The 21,116-nt window shown below is 42.8% G+C and overlaps 1 protein-coding gene across 2 annotated transcripts in view; it reads right to left on the bottom strand.

Annotated features, from left to right (window-relative positions):
* The window catches only part of helz (helicase with zinc finger), a 57,999-nt gene that overhangs the window by 26,916 nt on the left and 9,967 nt on the right, over positions 1-21,116 (bottom strand). The window contains exons 3-18 of one of the 2 annotated variants that reach the window (XM_034687478.1): positions 20,997-21,033; positions 19,997-20,121; positions 17,994-18,050; positions 17,658-17,706; positions 17,479-17,554; positions 16,653-16,851; positions 13,704-13,811; positions 13,456-13,597; positions 13,210-13,365; positions 12,815-13,085; positions 9,268-9,394; positions 8,946-9,158; positions 8,591-8,721; positions 7,172-7,351; positions 4,130-4,231; positions 2,541-2,719 (exon numbers count right to left, since the gene is read on the bottom strand). In XM_034687478.1, coding sequence (XP_034543369.1) covers positions 2,541-2,719; positions 4,130-4,231; positions 7,172-7,351; positions 8,591-8,721; positions 8,946-9,158; positions 9,268-9,394; positions 12,815-13,085; positions 13,210-13,365; positions 13,456-13,597; positions 13,704-13,811; positions 16,653-16,851; positions 17,479-17,554; positions 17,658-17,706; positions 17,994-18,050; positions 19,997-20,121; positions 20,997-21,033 — 2,152 coding nt within the window. Of the gene's footprint in view, positions 1-2,540; positions 2,720-4,129; positions 4,232-7,171; positions 7,352-8,590; positions 8,722-8,945; positions 9,159-9,255; positions 9,395-12,814; positions 13,086-13,209; positions 13,366-13,455; positions 13,598-13,703; positions 13,812-16,652; positions 16,852-17,478; positions 17,555-17,657; positions 17,707-17,993; positions 18,051-19,996; positions 20,122-20,996; positions 21,034-21,116 lie in introns of both variants that reach the window. The other variant, XM_034687477.1, reaches the window with a different exon arrangement.

Here is a 21,116-nt window from a genome sequence, read left to right as displayed (position 1 = left end):
TTTACACTCCAGAGACAGCAGCAATGTGACTCAATGCTACGCTCATTTTTGAAGCTGTCACCGTGTCTGCATGTATTAAACTGAAAGTGGTATTACACTGCAGTGCATAGGGATGCCGGGATATGTTTGCAGTCACTCTTTGTGTGCATGTTGAAGAGTACACGTCTCTGAAAGTGTGCCGTCTGCCTTTGCTTTCTTTCTGAGAACCTTCCAAGAACCAGTTTGTTTTTCCACAAGAATGAGCCATAAAAAAGCAGCATCATTACGTCATTGAACACATCTCAAATAACTAATAATATACATAAATAATATATTCCTTCACTTATTACAAATCCAAGACTTAATGAAACATTTTACTTTGAAAATGAGAGAATATTCACATCGTTTTCCCCGGTGTGTGGTTGTAATACGGTATTCCTGCCAGATGGTGGCTATAGAGCGCCTTGAAGCTGTTTGCTGGCCACGTTAAGAAACAGAAGAAAAAGAATGCTAACTGCATTAAATAGCAAAAGAAGAAGAAAACATTAACTACAGTCTCTGGAAATACGTGTGCAGTGGTGTGAAGTTCAGAAACGGAGATAATTGCAGAGACTGAGCATGGCTGTAAAATGTCGTCGACTCAGATCACCACTAGCAGCATCTCGTCCCCATGTTGGTGCTGCCGCACAAACGGACCGTTAACGGGACAGGTGTCTCGTGGGATGTTTCTGTTTACTGTCAAGTGTTGTGTGCGTCGCTATTGTCTCAACTTAACCTTTCAAACCTGCCTTCAGAGAGCTGGACCCACGAATAATCGCCGAATGGATGCCAGTGATTGTCGAATAGTATTTGGGCTTGAAAAGCCCGTCCCTAGTAGATTACAAATACAAATAAACATATTGGTCTGAATATAGATGGGGTTTTTTTTCTTCCATTGAAATACACAAGGAAAAAACTGGATCATCTTATATTTAGGGTTTACTCTTTCACATACCAGTTCAAGAAGGTGCCGTGAAGTACCTGATTTTTTTACTTTAACACGCCACACGTCGCATGTAGGCTGCTGATGCATAGAGGAAACAGTAGGGCCTGAAAGCTATCAGGCTGTCAAGTTTTCTCATCAAAAGCAGAAGTAAAAGGCTGCAGGGATAAAAAGGTGACTACTATCTTGACTGAAGGGAGGGTGATCAACAGTCAGCTGGAGCGTAATATGTGCAAGTGAATCTACAACGCGCAAGCACGGGATGAAATGGCATCAAAATGGAGTATAGAGAGGATCATAGTTGCAGGCGGAACGAGGAGGACTCTGCTGCTCGTGTTGGCTTCATGGATGTAAATAAACGCTGAAAAAACAATGAAAACAAACGTCTGTCCTCGTTCATTCACGGGATGTTATGCTGCTATAGGCCTAGACTGCCGGGGGAACTGGCGCACTAACACACTGGGATCCTAGCTCACCCCCTTCCCCCCAACTCCTTCATCACTTACTTTAACTCTGCCTGTCCCATTAAAGTTACTAACCATAGACCTTTCTGGATTCCCTGAGCTCCCTTGTCTCGTAGATTCCTCTGAGCTGCCGTAGGCGTCCTCCTGCTGCAAACCATCTGGACTCCAGCTGATACGGACGTACTGGACTTCAGCGGCAACAGCTACTACTACTCGTCTCATCACTATCACCTCTCTCTCTTACTCCCCTCTATCTGTCTTTCCAGACACAACTCAGTCGAGGCATGATGGCTGTCTAACATGAGTCTGGTTCTGCTCGAGGTTTCTGCCTGTTAAAAGGAAGTTTTTCCTCACCACTGTAACTAGCTAAATACTGCGATGTGCAATGCTCATGATGGATTAAGGTGGGGTCAGACTGAGTCTTACCCTGTCTTGGAGTTGGGTCTCTGTTCATAATTTGACATAGAGTGGTCTAGACCTCCTATGTTTGTAAAAGCGTCCTGAGATAACGTTTGTTTTGATTTGGCGCTATACAAATAAAGATTGATTGATTGGTATAATATGCTAACGTCTGCATTTAACAACAAACAAAAGAGAAACATTGAAACGTCTAGTCAGCTCCATAACCCTACATGTTTGTAACATTGGTAAAGGTGTATATGTACGCAGATAATAACCAAACACAGTTTGATTCCTCCAAATATTGAACCTCCACACATGCGATTTCTTTGCTGGAGTTATATTAGTGAGATATCTTGTGTGCAAAGAAAATACAAAAGTTATATGGCGGTCAAAACCCAAAGTACTGGTTCCAGATTAGACACCGTCTCCGAACCAGCGCTGGAACAGACTTGAAGTCCTTTCAACAATGCAGTGTCTTGTTTTGTGTCCTGATTTCTTTCTAAAAATTTCAATAACTTCCACTGCAAATATCTGCCGGATGCTGCCCGACCTATTCGTACCCGAATAACCCAGTCAGACCTCAACCGTTCCCAGAGCCCTGTGCATCACTGAGGTAAAAATATAATCATCAGAGCCTCAATGATTCTCCACCACAACAATTTGCAGACAGCCTTGAAGCTTGAAATGTCTGAGCATCTCTCCACATGACTCACCGGGGTCCAAGTCCAGCTGGCAGAGGTATTGGGAGGTGCTGAGGGTGACCACCACCACACGGTGCCTGAGGATGTCTTCCCTTGTGGGCATCTGGAAAGTGATGTGTGTGTTGGAGATGAGACAGTACTGCTGGACCACGGGGTGAACCGTCTTAACCCAGCGGTTCCTGAAGTATACCCTGGAGAGAGAGATGAAAAAAGAAACATCAGGAGAGAGAGATACGACCCACGGAGGGAAACAGTCACTGCTTCAAGAGGCTGATGTTTGCTTTGTGTTTGTAGAAATCTGCATTTAGATTCAGTAAACAGTGTTTTCAGAGCAATAGGTCCTGTAGCTGCAAGGTGTAATGGTCCATCAATAAATGAATGCAGAGGGGAATACTGCTGTGATGCAGAGTGAGTGCAGACGTCTGGCTTCACTGTGTTTACAAGAACACAAATACACCTTCAGAAGAGTCTGAGAGTAAACTCTAAAATCTACATCACTTCATCATTAACAGCTGCAGGTTAAATTTAAGACAAGTGCAGGAAAAGTCAAACTAATGCCCTTCAATTTGATTCCACACATGCAACAACATTTAAAAACCTGGATGTTTGCACAAAAGATCACAAAGGGCTCATTCAAGTATATTTCCTGCATGGATTTCTCATGTAACTCTTGTAACTTCTTCCCCTGAAACTCAAACTGGGGGTCTGGGTAGTTAATCTCTCCTCTGAAAAGTCCCTTTTGGGGGGATAGTACTTTTCAAAAAGTCCAGGAACTTTTTTGGCGGGGCTTGCAATGCTGAACGTTTCTGATTGGTGGAGTTCCCTTAGTGCTTTTATTCTACAAAATCACACACCTGTGATTGACTTGGTTTACTAACTACTGAACATTGGTCTTCTCTGAGCCTGATAGTGTGAATGCGTCTCTGTTAGCTCCCGGTGTTCCAGTCTGAAGAGTGACCCTGTAAACTGGAGACCTTAAGCTGAACTTGTCAGTGTTTGTGGAGTTTACAACAGCTGTTGAAACCCAGAGGGAATCCTCGGGAATGCCTCCTAGTTTAGTTTTTACTCAAATGTCCAAATATCCTCATCAGATATTTAATGATCGTCTAAAGACGTTTGTGAGGGATGCATCCGACTGAGAGTTTCCAGTTAACAGGGTCGCTGTTTAAACTAGAACACCGGTCCATCTCTGACATGGCTTTTAAAATCAATTCAGGGCAAAGTTCCTGGAACTTGAAATGCACCTTTATTAAAGCAGGCTGCCCATATGTGATTGGTCCCCGGTCTTGACATGATTTGTTAGCCCTTAATCTCTGCCCACATCTCCGGTCCCTCTTGGAAAGAAGAAGCATAAAGGACTGTTCTGCCAAGAGTCAAATTTGTATTCTTGTGGCTGCAACTCGACACTAAAACACTAAAATAAACTGCAGCTTGTAACCAAGCATGAACCAACACATTATTAACCATGTGTTTGGTTTGGTTTTGAGGCACAGATATTTATCCTACCGTTGTTCACTGCACATGCACATTCATAAATCAGATAAAGCTTGTTTCCTCTCTGCCCTCAGAAATCCCTTTCTCCTTGAAGTGTGCTTCAGTACCTGAGAGGTCTGGCATGTGGATTGCCTGCTTCGACATAAGGATGAAGGTAGTCCTTAATGTAAAGGTCAGCTGCACTGTTGGAGTGGGTGCAGATGAGGACCCTGCGGAGACAAGAGGGAAATAATGTCAGGCATAAGGTATGGCAAACAGCTGCTGCAGGTCTCAGCGGGGGACGTCTTAAAAAACATAAACACAAGACTCATCTAAAAACGAACATGTCACAATAAGACGAGACTCTGCAGAGGGAGGGAACCTGTGTTTTACATGAAGAAGAGCAGGTATGTGTAAACATGACAGTCTCTGATGTGTAAGTGCGACCTCTTTGTCGTGGTTGTGATGTGCAGAGAGCAGCAGTCCAGCACGGTCACCTCCACTTGTCTTGGCTTTTAAAGTATCCATAATTCATCCTATAGATTGTACGTTAAATGTATTCAGAGTGAATGAGTGATGAATATTACATCACTCTACATGTTTCAAAGGAGAGGATGTCTTCAACATGACATAGAAAACACGTTTGCCTTATTAAAACACAGAATGTGAGCATCTGTGCAGGGGACAGTGTCCACCGTATTGCATTTATTTTTCATAAAGATCAGAGAGCCATTTATGTGTTTTCACTACGACGCTCTGCAGAATCTCCTGCAGGCCTCCGCACACAGTGAGGGAGCGAAATAATGATGAAAAAGGCCAAGAGAAGAAAACGTCTCGCTGTTTTTATTGTTTCAGAACCTGACAGATCCGATAACGGCCTGCAGCTCAGGACGTGTGCGGGTAATCAAACTTACCGTGATCATCCACCAAATATATAAGCAGCTTCTGCCCTGCGCTGATGTCACATGCACGACGACACCACAGCTCGATGTTTTTTCTTAACATTAAATGTCAAACCCGCGGCTGCCATTGCTCTGCAGACAAAAAGTGAGACCACTGCACATCCCAGAATCCCCTGACACCTCCATCACACCCCCTCATTGACCTCTCTCCGTCTGAAGCTTTTATGACTGAGGGAAAATCTATGCACCGCTCACATCTGCATTACCCTTTGTTCCCTTGAATACACTCCATCACTAACACTCAATTACATCTCTTGTTAAAGGAGCCCACAAGTTCAAATGGAGAGGCAAGTTTTTCCATCAGGCAGGAGACGATGTAAAGGTTTGTTGTTGTTGTTGTTGTTGTTGTTGTTGTGAAACCAAAATGGCCACAAACACCTCTCTACACCTGACAAGAAACAGGTGACACTAAAGGAATAATTGCACTTAGGTTGAGCACTGAAACACAGATACCTTGTTTCGACTAACACAAACCGGGTTGTATTTCCAGGCTTGTGCTCGCGCTGGTTCGGAGCTGGATGAACTTGTGAACCAACACCCGTTTGTTTTTTTACCCGTGGAAGAGGCACGTCATGACGTCAGATTTACGTGACAGCTTTTCCCAGTAGCGTTAGCGCGAACTTAACCTCACATCAACAATGATGGCGGACAACGGCAGCTTGTTTCCTTGGCTGACCACTGCTAGTCTCTTTTATTAGGGCTCGAGCACCGCTGGTGGCGAAGGCCCTATTGTAACCCTAAGGATTATTTTTCTCCTTTCATCCGCCACTTAAAACGCATTTTTGGACCCCTGAACGTGAATGAAAGCGCGGATATTTTTGCACACTCATCGGGCCTTGTGAAAAATTTACCAATTTATGGGTCTCGCAAAAAAAAAATTGCAAAAATTTGCTCGCTAGCGCCCCCTGAAATATTCAAAAACGCCTTGGTATTGGGGTTATTTTGAGCTACATGCTTGAAAAAATGAACGCATATTCATGGCATCAGGACGCACAAAAAAGCCTCACACCCATATCTGAAACTCAACAGGAAGAGCGCCACCTGTTTTTGAAAATCAAAAATTGCTCCAAACCAAGGTCAACCTATAGTAAACTCATTGACGAGAAAAAACAAATTCAGAACAAATTCCGTTCAGACAAAAGTTGTGGGCGTGGCAGACTTTGGGGCGGGGCATTAAAAAAAACGTTTAAAAATTTATTTTTGTGACTTTAAAATGAACGTAATCTCACCTCATCCAACACACTCATCAGGCCTGGGAAAATTGCGACATTTTCGCAAAAAAAGTCGAAAAATGTGCTCACTAGCGCCCCCTACAGTTTTCAAAAATCCCTCCCCATAGTGGTTATTTTGAGCTACATGCTTGAAAGTCAATACGCTTATTCATGGCATCAGGATACACAAAAAAGCCTCTTGCACCCTTATCCCAAACTCAACAGGAAGAGCACCACCTAGCTTTGAACATGAAAAATGGCGTCAAAATAAGGGTGCATACTTTTGCTATTAGCTCCTAGAGCTTTTTTTTGATTCAGTCCAAACCAAGGTCAACCTATAGTAGACACCTTGACGAGAAAAAATGATCAGAACATATTTTGTTCAGACTAAAATTGTGGGCGTGGCAGGCGTTGAGGCGGGGCATCAGACGCACATACAGCTTTGAATGTGAAGAATGAAGCCTGAATAAGGGTGCATGCTTTTGAGAGCTCCTCCTAGAGTTTTTCTCTGATTCAGTCCAAACAAGGCACATTCTATAGCAGACATATTGACGATTAAATTATTGTTAAAGGAATTCTGTTCAGACTAAAATTGTGGGCGTGGCACACTGTCAAGTTTGGAGGTTTTCTTGGCAGTGGGCAAAAAAACTTGGAACATTTGCACCACCTAAGCCAGTATATACTCTTAGATCTTGCTTTCGCATCATGTGATGGCAAATATCAGGCGGCGGTTTACGTGTGGCGGTGGCTCACGTAGGCGGCGGCCGCGGGTGTGAGAGGGCCCGTTCATCGCCGCTTGCGGCTTTAATTTTTTTTGCTGCAGGACAATGAAAGAAACACGTTTGGTTTGTGTTCTTGATCAAGGCTAACCCCGCCCCTCGCCACTGACGTAAGCGGTTCGGGGTTCTACACCAGCAAAGTGTTGGAGCCGCTCTGGGACACGAAAAAACGGTTCTCGATTGAGTGCCAGCTCAGAAGAATCAAACTCTTCACAGACCTGCTGTTGTCCTGGCGGAGGATGTGCTTGACAGCCTGTGCCAGGGTGAAGGTCTTGCCGGTGCCGTAGGGCCCGATGATGAGGATGGGAGGCAGGGAGATAGTGATGGGTGTGGTGATGGCCAGGATGGCCTCCTTCTGCTTGGCATTCAGACGGGGGTCCAGCTGCTCGTCCCATTGCCTTGAGTCAAGAAAATATGAGAGGAAACATTAGATCAGTGTTTGAATGTCATGAGTTTAGATAATGAGTTTTTAGAAAGTTATCTCTTTCATTATAATAGATGCGGTTGTGGGAGTGAAGATGGAGGAACAAGGTTAATTTAATCACTATAATTGTGGTGACATAACTTTGATTTCTGCACAGATAAAGGATGCTACATTTCCCTCCAGAAACATAAAGATGGGCAGCATCCATCAGAAAACACAGTTCAGAGGAGACATAAACTGCTGCTCAGGAGTGGGTGTGTGTGTTTTAACAGAGTCAAAACGAGTGGGAGGGATGGAATCACATATGCAATTTCAAATGCATCCTCATGAAAGAGTTGGTTATCATGCATGTCGAGCTTGTGCGCTGCGTTTGTCTGCTGGCATCACTGTCCTCATTAGGAGGGCGGCGTCCTCTCTGGCTGTGAATCCACCAACGCCGACTGATTGAACTCCAACTGAGACGTGGAAGTGGGGCTGAGGGACATCTTAAAGCTGCAGGGTACGCATGTGTGTGTGCTTTAGCAGGGGTGGCGGATGATAAGAAGCCTTCATCTCTATCATCTATGTGTGGGAAACACTGATAGGATCTTTTCTATGCGTGATTATGCCTGAAAACAAAAAGACCTTCACAAAACAGAGAGGTGATGTTTTATTTGATTAAAACTTCACAGTTCTTTGAGGTTTAAGTGCCAGAGTGTGCATTCTCGAAGCTCTCTCACTTCTCCAAATTCCAATTTAAACAGAAGTCCACATCAATCCTAATCTGGAGCTTAGATAAAGCAGCATCTTTGGAGAAACTCAGAGGATTATATTTGGCTCGAGTCAATAAAGATTAGCGCCTCACTCCCCTCACCTGTCCAACGTCAGAGAGATAAAACAAAGCCGCAAGGAGCTGCCAGCGTTTCAGAGCAGCCGCCAAGTCAGCAAGGTGGCTGATACACGGTTGACCCTCAAGCTGATGAGGCGTCCCTGCACTGTCAGGGTGTTTGAAAAGCTGATCTGATGTGCAGGCGTGAGAGGAACTCGTGTGTGATAACTTGGGGAAGGATTAGCAGTTTTGCCGTGCTGCGCTGAAACGTCTTCCTGTGCTGTTTTAGTTTAAAATATTCAACTGGAGTATGAAAAAGTGTTGGCGTGTCCGTCTGGAGCATGAAACGATCTAAATTCCACAGTTAAAGGGCGATGGAAGCGTGTGCTACGTGTGTATGCTCACCTGTTGGGGCTCCACGGGATGGTCGGGACGAGGCCGATATCAGGGAAGAGGATGGTGTTTTCTTTGATGCGGTCCAGAGCGTAGTGCATCTCACAGAGCGGCAGCCTGTTCAACTGGAACTGGAGCTCCACCTGAAACAGAGGCAGCATGGAGGACTCAGTGAGCAATCAATCAGTAAAAAAGCTTCATCTTTAAGCTAATATGCAATCTGCAATACGATGTTATGAAACCATAAACAACTACAGCCTTGAAATACAAGGTCTGCACATGCTCAGACTGGAAAAGGAGGAAAACATCACGCTGAGCTTCATTTAGCTCATCTCCTCATCTCCTCATCTCCTGGTGACGTGTGTACCTGTATTTCTCTGTCAGGTATCAGCCCCAGCTCATCGCAGCACTCCTTGCAGATCCTCAGGAAGATGTAGTCCTTGGTCTTCTCCTCGATCACGGCCTCGTACACCCGCTCTTTGACTCCGGGCGGCGGATGAATCATGAAGCTCTCTCGACCCAGCGGCAGCAGCAAAACTGAATTCACTTTCGTCATCACCAGCCGCCCGGCCAGCGTGTCCTGAGGTACATACACAGACGACACTTTAGGGGAACGTCCTCACACGACGGGGCGACATGTGCGACAAATTAGAAGTGATGTTACTCGTGTTACGTACGGGTCCTGTTACCTCTGAAAGGGTTTCAGTAAGTTTGAAGCGTGCAAAGAGCTGACCGTTCTGGGCATACTTGGCACCCACAGAGATGCCGGTCAGCATGAAGCTGGTGACGAGCTGCAGGTTCACTTTGATGTTAAACCTGGAGGGACAAACAGAGCTTGAGGTTAGGATTTTAAAGAAGATGAACACAAAACAGCAGCAGTTTAAGATCCAACATGAGGGTGTTTCTGTAGAACTTATGTCCGCATTTTCACCCTGGAAGTGTGCAGAACATTTGAGCCTTTGACATGAGTCTAAACCCCCGATGCTGCACATTCACACTCAAGACGAAGGTGCTTTCAAGCTGGCTGACAATGACTGTATGGTTGTTGAAGCGGATTGGGGAACTCTTCTAAATAACGTCAAAGTTTAAACATTAGATTTGTCTTTAATAACTAAAAACGGACGCATCCATGAGACGTCTTTCCATTTTCAACAGGAACAATAAGCATGTGTAGCTCAGGTCTCTCCCTCTCCCTGCAGCACACCTGAGTGCTCTCAGGAAGGAGAAGAAAGTATTAAGAGGGGCAGGCAGTGCAGAGACTCTAACAGGTTTTGCATTTTTCCCTGAATGTTTAAAATCGTTTGTTTCTGATACTTTAGTCTGTTGTTTTAGTTTGGGCAGGAGATCATCGGTAGGCTAGTTATCCATTCTTTGTTTCCTAAGGTTCCTTGTTCATTTAGGGGAAGGTGCTTGGAGCGACAGTCCTGCACCTTTCCATCTTTCGTTCAATTTGGCAGCCGTCACCAGTCCATTTTTGCTTCTCTTGTTTTTGTGTTCTTGATTTCTTTAACCCTTAAAAGACCTAGACCAACATTAGGGGCGCCAGACTCTCCTGAATTTAATTTGAATAAGCTGAATGAGACAAATGTGGAATTAATGGAAAGCTGAGAATGTCCGCTGTAACTAAGTTTTTTGAAAGTCGATAGAATTAGTGGTTCAAAAGTTATCAAATATTTAAGAACAAGTAGCCGCTGGCAGCTGTCTAGGTCTTTGAGGGTTAAACAAAGCCTGGGGTTTAATCTTCACCTTGTGTGGCTTGTTGTTTCCACTTTTCAAGTCTTAGTTTTTGTTGCATGACAGTCACCAAACAACCGGGTAACTCATCAAACCAAAACACCAGCCTGCACGTCGCTGCGACATCTGAGCCGGGGTTTTATCAGCTGCTGGACTTGGACAGTTACTGAAATCTGGACGATCACCAGAGCTTGTTGACTTAGGGGAAGTATCACATAACGTGTGTGTGTTTAATGTTGATTGACAGCAGCACACCATCGTTTAACAGCCTGAAATGTTGATTGAGGCCCAACTGTTATTATTTTCTAATCTCTATTAGCGGTATTCCTTCTGAGGACTGATTTTTAAGTGTGTATTTTAATCTTTATAGCAGTGACTTTTATGTATTTTTTTGCTGTCTTGCTTTGTGGGAGAATGTAACATACTCATGATGAGTCAACAAAGAGTCACATGTTTCACTGGCATTTAAATTACACATCCATTTTATATTTGAAGAAGAAGATAAATTGTTTCAAACAACTAAATACAGCATCATTTTAGAGAGTGCTTAATATATTATGCTGAATTTTCTTAAAGTTTTGTCTTCTTGGAATAAAAGTAGTAAATTGTTGGCTTTTGAACGTACCTACACCAGAGCGGTGAAAGAGCAACTTCTAAATTAAAGATGCAACACTGACTGGGATCGAACAGAAGTACACACACACTGAGACGTACAAAAACAGTTCACTCGATGAACCCTTGTGTCCATGTGCATCGTGACTGCATGTGTCAGGCTTTCAACAGTCTGAGCTTTGAGTCACTCATGCGTTCACACCAAAAAGACAAGATAAACACTCCTTGTTGTTCTTCTTTGTCGTTAAAGTATGCAATCATCTGCTGTGGCAATGAAGAGGTTTTGCAGCTTGAGGATGCTAAACTGTGCAAACTCTTGACCTGCACACAACTGCAGGTCGAGTGAGTGACGTGCTGAGAACGAGGAAGAAGAGAAGGAGTTGTATATTGTTCATATACGTCATTCAGAGAAAGAAGAGCTATCTAGTGTTTCACTGAAATTTGAGGCACTTTGGGGAAAACATGTCTTCAGTTTCAGATTGTCTGACGCTGCCTCTCTGGGTCTGCTGGATCTGAGATGACGAAACAGGAGGAAATATTGGTGATGAACTCCGATGGATGACTGACGAACGCTGATAAGCTCACACATTCTATATTTATATGCAAAACTGAGGAGACTCTGGAGGGTTCCTGTTTGTGTTTTTCATCAGTCCTTGAGGTAAACATCTGACAGAGAGGAAGGAAGCACCTCTGGATCTCGTTGTTCGGCTCAGGTATCCAGGTATCCTGATTTATTCTGATATATAGTGAGGGAATAAATCGAGTGTGATTCCTCCTTTACTGGAGATATTTCGAGGAACAGGAACCTCCTTGCATATGCATGGTTTAATAAGTGGAGATATATGCATTAGCATGGTTAATGCAGCAGATTTAAAGAACATGTCGTCAGCGGCGATATGAGAGAGGACTCCCTATCTTAATCCCTCGGATTAAATTGACATAGTTAAATCTTGTCACACCATGACTCTCTAAGAGCTCAGAGATCAGACGTTTAATTGGTAGGGTTTCAGTCTACTGTACTTTATCACTGTGCACAGATTTAAGCCTACACTATGATGTCACCTGTAAACTGTCACAGAGACGGAGCGGCAGGCTTTCATTCTTCAGACACTAACAAGCTGTGTTCCTCCCCTCTTCTCAGGAACCTCCTCACACACATTTTTAAATCTTCAAGTTAAGGTGTGTGAAACTCTCTCTCTTTCTCTCACAAACACAAAGAAAAATCCCCAAAGAAGGTTGAGACTGACACCTTGTGGTGAGCTGATGTTCAACACTTAATGTTGGCGCCACTCAGCTTCAGCTTTAGTTCTTGACTGAATGATTCATGCAGCAATGATTGTTTACTGTCTCTATCACTGGTATTTATGCAACACTTTCAAGCTGCAAATGTGCAAATTTTCTGCACAACACTTTGAAGTTGCATTCCCATTTTTAAAACTGCTAAATTACCTATTGACGTCAGATCTTTAATAAAATATTAGATATGAATCTGCCCTGTAAAAATGGACAGATTTAGATACTTATTTGACACCAAACTGTGAATTTATGGTAGTGCAGCAGAAGGTCATCATAGCAGATAGGTAAATAAACCTGAACACAAGGCAAAAATAAATACATGCATGCAGAAATCCTGTCTAAAAGTAAAAAATAATTGATTTTATAAAGGTGTAAGTGTAGAGTATATTTTTTGATCTCAGTAAATGTCCTGGCAGGAGGAGTTATCTAGTTATAATGGCTCTATTTGACCTAAATAAGCAACACACACCATCAATGAGGAGATCGTTTCTTTACATTACTTTGAATGTGTCAGATAACAACATTCAAACCACCCTGCTTCTTCCTCATCCGCAGCCTGCAGAGGGCGCCGCCATGAACATCACTTTTACTCACTTGCTGACTTCTTTGTACTGTGCGATCTCCTCGATGTAGAGCAGGTCGTGCAGTCGGGCCTGGTAGTTTTCTTTGGTAAGAGTCTTGTCCAGGACCGACTGGGTGAACAGCTGGTCTGCCGACAGAGGGATCTGATAGCGGGAGAGGAGGCTGCGCTCCAGATCAGCCATCGTCTCATTTGGTACAAACTCTACGATGGTCTTACAGGACGAGTCCCAGCGCTTTGCCGTCATCAAGAGCTGCTGTCGGGCCGCCATCAGGTGTTCAAGGTCTGGGAATAAACACATCAACAGTGGTTAAAAGCATCTCATTAAATATTTACCTTCTACAAACGACAAAACAGAACACTTTTAGAAAACTGAGACTGAGCCATGACCTTCTTGCGTTCAACATACCTTCAATAGATGCAGCGTCCACCATGATCCGCTGCATCAGCACGGGCTCAGAGCCGAAGTCGAACACAGCCGTCTGCCTGAAGGTACCAAAGATCTCCGTGCTGAAGCCCACCGCCACTTTGTAGATGCAGTGGTCCATGCCATTGTCTACAGCAACTATCAGAGCAGAACATAAAGAGTTAAAAAAAATCATCTTTCAAAAAGAAAAGTCAAGTAAGAGAAATGACAACACAGGGGACGACATACCTGCCGTCTCCTCTCCTGGAGTCCACTCCTGGCAGCCTTTAGGGAGGGCGTGGAGCCGATCTCCCGCTGACACACCTGTGATGAAGAAGTGTGGTCGATGGGCGTCGTAGAGGAGGGCAATTCTGTACAGCTTTCTAGCCGGCTGGTCACAAGACAAAGACAACGGAGACATTATTAAACCGTCTTTAAGACTATGTGCAGACTGAAATATAAGTGACATGATAAAGAGGTTCAAGATTTGCTCCTACCTTGCACAACAAAGAGAAGGTCCAGGAGTGAGAGGACTTTTTGGTGGCGACGGTCACAGAGAGGCTGGAGCTGGTTTCTACATTCACTCCATCTAAATAGTCACTGAGCTAAAAAACAAACAAATAAACAAACAAACAAACAAAACAGGCTTAGAATAAATCATAGCGGTTTTAATTCAGAGATCTTTTTGGTAAATTTAAGATGTGTGTATTTGAGAGCTGTCATAATGCCGTCTAAAAGTAAGAAAGACAGTAATAAAGTGTAACTAATTGGTTCACATTGGGGGGCAGTAGTGGCTCTTTGTGCTGGCTGCCACCCGCCTTTAAAAAGGAGAGAAGATGAAGAAGAAGCAGCAGAAGAAGAAGAAGACTCAGAAATCAGCGAGCCAGCCTTTATTGCAGCGTGTGGGTTCTACTGCAATGCAAATCATATCAGAGATGACAGATGAAACTGGGATGCTCCACCTGCACCTCAAAGAAAGCTTCCTCACCAGTTTGAGAGTTTGTGGGATTTCATAAAGAAGATTTAAAAGAATTGTGCGATGCAGAATCACATGCACAAAAAGATGGTGCGCTTTCATAGAAGTTTCTGTCATAGTGTTAGTGATGTGGATAAAACATAACTTTGAACTTAGAGCTGTCATGGTATCAGAATTTCCTGGCACAGTTTTTGTGGCCAAAATTTATTTTTTGAAAACTTTGGAGGAAAAAAAAAACAATTATCAGTCGGGTGAGTTTTCAACGTTTCTGTTTATCTCCTCTTAAAATATAAACATGGGCATGAGGAGAGTCTGTAGGCTTGGAAAGAAGAAGTACACTAATGATGAAGAGTGAAAAGGCAACCAGATAAACTGCAGACTGAATCAAATTCACGAGCTGCTGCAGGGGGAGTTTAAGTGTGAGACCACAGGCAGCTAACCACTGTGATATCTTTCGCTTAACATCCACCAATCATGTCATGTCTCATTTTCTCTCTCTGCAGGCACCCATGTTCCGCATTTCCTGCAGACTTAAGTGGCCACAAACACTTCATCTATTTCACCAAATCCCAAAACTCCAAAACTGGGGTGGAAACTTTTTTGGGGGTTAAGGTGGAGTACCTCGCTTTTATCTGTCATCTCCTCTGACTTGATTTGTGCTGCTGAAGAGGCCACTGAAGGAAAGGCTCACTAGCTAGCTGACTACAGGGTCTTCCTCTTCTTTTGATCCCACTGCTTCTTCTTCTTCTGTCCTCTGTTTTACCGACCTCTAATGTGAACTAGTTAGTTACATCATATCGCAGTCTGCTCATGTCCACTTTTTTAGAAAGACGGTTATTGCGACATGCTTTGAACATCAATCAAGCCACATTTATGTATTTGTCTTGCCTTTCCTTAAAGGTGACATATCACGCTTTTTTCATCAATATATATTGGTCTAAGAGGTCCCCAAAACATGTCTTTAAAGTTTATTGCTAAAAAAAACACTTTGAAATCAGATTTTGGTCTGCCTGTAAACCCTCTTCTTCAGCCCTGCTCAGAACACTCTGTTTTCTCTCTGACCACGCCCCCTCAGGAAGTGGATGTGGCCTCCGCTCTCCAGCACGTTGATCTAATGTTTACATGTTGGCTGAATATACACGGCTGCTCACAGACCCGCGTTACTTCAACCCTCTGAATCTGATCCAGAATCTGATCCTGACGGAGAGGCGCCTGCAGCAGGACCTTTCTGAAGGATTGGTCACAGATTTAGTGTTTCTTGTTGTTTTATTTGTCAGTATGTCGACGTGTGTCTTGGTACACAGCTACAGCTACGAACATGTAGCTATGTGGCTATGCTAACTAGCACTAGCACTTTTCCATGACAAATACAAATCATCCACTAGATCTTCAAATCTGCAGACGTAGGGAGTAAAACTGACCTCTGTGTTTATTAAGACAGCCTACAACTAGCATGCCTCCCTCCTAAGCTCCTTGTTAGCACACATTTGTGCAGGGAATGAAAAACAGAAGAGGGGTTGAGTTGTATTTTATACAGTCTATGGGCTGAACAAGCTCCGAGCTCTGACTCCGTTACAGACCGGATGTTGTTGTGACGTAACAAAAACACTGAAGTCTGAAACGGCTCGTTTCACACACATTTACAGAAAGGTGGAGAAATCAAAACAGGGGCAGAATGGATTTTTTTCATTCTCGGGGGGTTTGTAGACATGCCAGGGACACATATTTCAGGTAGAGAACCATTAAAAAGTTGACTTTGCATGATATGTCACCTTTAAATTGACTGATTGTGTTGTTTTTCTAAACTTATCCATTAATATTCTGACAAAAGTGTTATCTGGATTTTTTTGGGCTACAATAATCATGAAGTGAAAGTCAGATATCATGACGGCCTTGAGCAGTTTAGTTTAATTCAAAACAACACAGTGAGAGCAGTGAGAACACTGAAATCACTGCACACTAGTGATCACAGAGGTTTAAGAATGTCCGTTTTTATCACACGACACAAGAAAATGTAGGATTCTTGGTTTATCCTTTCTGTTTGTTTGATTCAGAGAGCTGCAAAAATCTAATAAACTAATAATAAAACAGCCTTGAATGCGGTCTGGACAGATCGTACTGCTGTGCAAATACAGCTCATTAATTTTCTGCCTCTTCATGATGTTTCAAAGTGACAATAAATCAATCAAATGGAGAACCTAAAAATCACTACTACTAAAAGAACAACGAGGGAAGTCAGTGTTTGGTACGTGTAAATAAAAGCTGCTTCTGGAAACAATAACATTTTTAGATATGTGTTTGTGGGTTGGCGTTTTTTAAAGTTGGACGAGGCTTTTAATGAATCCACCACACAGTGTAACACATATTTGTGTTGGGTGGCTGTTTTAAGAAGTGAACCCTCGCCTCGACGCCGTAACACGGCTTTCTTTCAATCCCTCGAGGCCTTTTTTTCTGGCTCGCTCGCACTCACCACTTTCTCCGGGGAGAGGGAGTTCATCCACTTCTCTATTAGCGTCTCCATGTAGTTCTCTGTGAAGTGTTTGCTCTCCTGCTGCTGCTTGAGGCGGATGAGGCGCGACGCGTAGCGCTTCTGCCACTCCATCAGCTCCTCCTGCGAGTGGGCTGACGTACACTGAGCGCCGTATCGACAAAGGCCCTGCTCCAAGAACCTACAGCAGAGACACACTGGGTGATGAGCTGGTGCTTCAATCATAACACAGGAAATAAACTCAGAGAAGGAAAGATCTGTGACAGCTATTACTACTTTTCTTACATCAGGAAACTTTCAGAAATACCAAACATGTTCAAGTGACAGGTACCCCAGCTTTCTAAAATCATCTGTTGCAATAACATTTATGTGTTTAGAATCAATTTAAAGGTATGATGTCTTTTAATCCAGATATTTCTTGTCTTTTGCAAGATCCTGCAGTTTGCACAATCAGACACTTATCTTTTTTTTTATTATTATTTACTTAATTTCTACATTTGCTACATTTAATGAAACACAAAGATGCTTTTGATACAGACTTTGTAATGCACGTTGCATTGAAAGGTATCATTGCTGCAGTGGGACTTAATCCGTGCATCATCTTAAACTACAGATCTGGATGTGTACAGTATTCCTGCATGAACAGATTCCTTTAGCAACAAAACATGCTGCATAAAAACTTATCGCTTCCTGAAAGCTTTCTATCTGCAGGAGCGGACACAGCATATGTTCTTCTGGATCATTTTGGATAATAATACGGTCTTTGTTTCTCACACCTGTATGTAAACACTGGAACACTCTGTTTTACCTTTTACAGAGGGTGTACTCCTCACTGCTGGTGACCCCTCGAGGAGGAGGCCGGAACTGCCAGCCATCTTGGACCTCTGTGAACACACACCAAGCAGTCGTGAGACCCTGAGACAAAGCCTCCAAACACATCATAAGATCTACTTAAATAAATGAGTATTTAAAAAGAGTCAAGCTCACCCTCCTCCTGGTCATCTGTGTATTCTGGTGCCATCTCCCTGTTTGCAGCCTGACAGAGACATCATTCAGGGGTTATTACTGTTAAGTCACCTACTAGCCGAGGCAAACAACAAGCAGTTGGAGCACTGGACTTATCGCAGACTAATGAGTCATAAATCCACAATAGCTACAAGCAAAGTCAGGGGAGCACAACATAATTAAGTTAGCGTTGGAATAAGGCCATCAGTCTTGTTTATAGCTCTCGCCTGTAAGCATGAAATGATCATCTGTAAAACCAACAAACACCAAAAGGCATGAACACAGGAGGTCTGCAGCTCTGCAGCTTCAGGCGCTTACCTCGATTTCTGAGAAGAGCATTTTTAATCTGCTCATGTCTTTTGTGACGATACCATTCTGTGAAGGAAGAAGAAGAGACATTCAGCGCAACAACAAACTGTAATCAGTGAAAATACAAACATATTATTAACGTATACATGCATTATGTTAACCTTAAACTAACTCAAGCTTTAAACTAGATCAACATAAGTTCAAAATGCTAAATGTGTGGATGACAGTTACAGCAGTGGTAGGAACAAAAGCCATGATCGACTTTTGTTTTGTTTACTTCAACTTTTAAAAGCTGAAGAACGATTTGGTTGATGAGTGTACGAAAGTCTTCAGCTGTTTTCTGTTTTCCAATTTCTTCAGCGATGTGATCCCATCGGCATCAGACAAAAAAAGCAGAACCTCCTCCTCCTCCTCCTCCTCATATTTACTCCATGACATGTGACATACATTTAAGGCGATGTGAAATGCCCCTCGTATGTTTACTCTAAGCATAATCAAGGTTTCATATTATCATGTCTTGTTGATTTTATCAGATTAGCGCCGATTGATCTTCACTCACAGAGAGAGAGAGAGAGAGAGAGAGACAGAGAGAGAGAGAGAGAGAGAGCTATCTAATCAGACCTACACACACCACAGAGAGATTCTAACCCTGTTCTCTATTATTTAACACTGTAATCATCCTATTGTTTTCATTTGGTTTAAAATTGAAATATATTGAATATACTATTTATCTTTAATAAGCTTTGATATTAATTCTTGTTGATTGATTTGTGATTGTATATATTGTTTATTGTGATTTTGATTATGCTTTGGCAATATTGTTTTAACTTTCATGCCAATAAAGCTATTTGAATTTCAATTTGAGAGAGACAGAGAGAGAGAGAGAGAGAGAGATGGGAAGAAAGAAAGAGAGAGACAGAAATAGAAAGAGAGAGAGAAGGAGTGACATAGAGAGGGACGTGGGGAGCAGAGAGCGAGGGAAGACATGCAACAAACGGTGAAGGCCGCGAGTCGAACCAGCGACCTCTGTGACGAGGACTAAAGCCCCCTTCCATGAGGCGCAGGCTGAGTTCAAGCTCGCATAAACATTAGTATGAATGTTTGGAAATTAAAAGTCTATGTCCTGAAATACTCTTCATATCACTCTGAAGTTTAAAATATGCTTCTGTTATTCAGGGGTCACCTCTATGGGTCGGAAAATCCCAGAGAATCTCGTCCCTGTTTTATCTGAGTTCTCATTAAGCAACAAGAAGGTCAGAATCAGGCCAAGTGTCTCACACTGATTGAATAAATCCAAGATAAAATTAGCCACATCAGAACAGCTGTATTTTTAAAAGCACAACACTCTGAGGGATCGCAAAACTCCAGCCAGAGAGGAGTGCCAGCTCCGTGCAGCCTAAATACAGAAGCCATTTAAAGGGTTTCCTCGCTCCTGTAGCGTTTCCAAGCTGATCCTTGAGTACATAACTCATATTTGAGCACGCACTCAGGATTGAGAAGGTTGAGAAATCACAAAACTTGACTCAAAAAGTTGCTCTGTAACACCAGGGGCCTTCAGTGTAAAACCAAAGAAATGGAGGATGAGGAGGAGTGGTGGCTTGAAATGATGCATGAAAGTGGGAGGAAAGAGGGGGAGGAGGAGGATAATAATCTGAAGCACTTTCAGAGTAATGTTCGTCACTCTCTGTCTCTGTCTGCAGAGAGACGAGGAACAGGGACCTGTCATGGTGGCAATGATTGTCCCCACTTACAGATCTGGGACCTGGGGGGTCGGGTTTAACCTTTGAAGATGCGCTTGTGTGTTTGAGTTTGTGTGTGTGTGTGTGCAAGAGGAGGGAAGATCTGAAGAAGGATTTGATGGCGTATAAAGACAAAGGACAGAAGGCAGCGGACCCTCTATTATAAAAGAACCAGAGAGGTAAAGATAGAGCAATCAACCAGTATTTGGACCCTTCCTCTGCCCTAAATATGTCCCGTGAGATGTATCACTGTATGTTGTCCACTAGTCATACCATTTGCTCGCCGTACAAGGCTTTCGAGAGGATGCTGACCACCTCCTGCAGGCTGCCGTCCAACAGCATGGAGCGCAGGCTGGCCTGAAGTGACCCGTCTCCCCTGGCAATCTCCTCTGCCAGGACTGGAGGAAAACACAAAGGCGAAAGGGACAGAGTTAATAATAATAATAATAATAATAATAACAATAATTTCTTTTTATATAGAACTTTTCATAACAGGGTTACAAAGTGCTTTGCAAATAAGAACTCAAAGACAATAAATGCAAAATGGGAGCAAGACAAATAGAAGGAAATAAAACAATGTTGGAAGAATAAAAACAAAAGATAAAAAATTAAAACAATCAGAAAAATCAGAATTATAGAATATGAACATTTTGAAATTTTAATAAAAAAAAATATAGACAGAAACATTTAGAAATATAAAAATATAGAAATAGAAATATAAAAATATAAAAATTGAAAGATTAGAAAAACAAAAAAATATAGAAATAAAAAAATAGAAAAAAATAGGAATAGAATTTTTTTTAAAATAGAAAAATATAAAAGAATAAAAAATAAATCATACCCAAGTGACGTCTAGTGTAAAAGGACATTGATAAAAAAATGTTTTTAAAAGGAGATTTAAAAGAAGATAAAGAAGTTGTAATCGGGAGGTTGTTCCAGAGGGAGCTCCAACTAAAGGCCCGGTCACCTTTGGTACTCAGCCTCAACCCCGTCAGAGCCTCAGCTGAGGACCATAGGGTATGACCGGGCACGCATGGGGTGAGGATATCAGAAATGAACTGGGGTGCAAGTCCAGAGCGTGCTTTAAAAGTCAACAATAACATCTTAAAATCAATTCTAAAATGTATGAGGAGCCAATTTATTGGGAAGCTAGAAAAGGAGTGATGTGGTCTCTCTGTGTAGTCCTAGATTTTCCTTCTGCACTCGGACCAAAGCCGGTTGAAGTTTCCTGACCCCTGGAGCACACTTTTTGCTGCAAGTTAAAAACACTCACCATGTTTGCAATCTTCATCTGCTTCATCGTAGTTTTTCTGTTGGCAGAAGATGAGTAAAGTTAAAGAAGGGTAGCCAAAACAAACAGGAAAACTTTGTGTTTGAGGGTCAGCGATGACGT

Source organism: Notolabrus celidotus, chromosome 7 (genome assembly GCF_009762535.1).
Source record: "Notolabrus celidotus isolate fNotCel1 chromosome 7, fNotCel1.pri, whole genome shotgun sequence".
NCBI lineage: Eukaryota > Metazoa > Chordata > Actinopteri > Labriformes > Labridae > Notolabrus > Notolabrus celidotus.
Note: the sequence above shows the minus strand (reverse complement) of the source record. Positions and strands in the feature narration are given on the sequence as shown.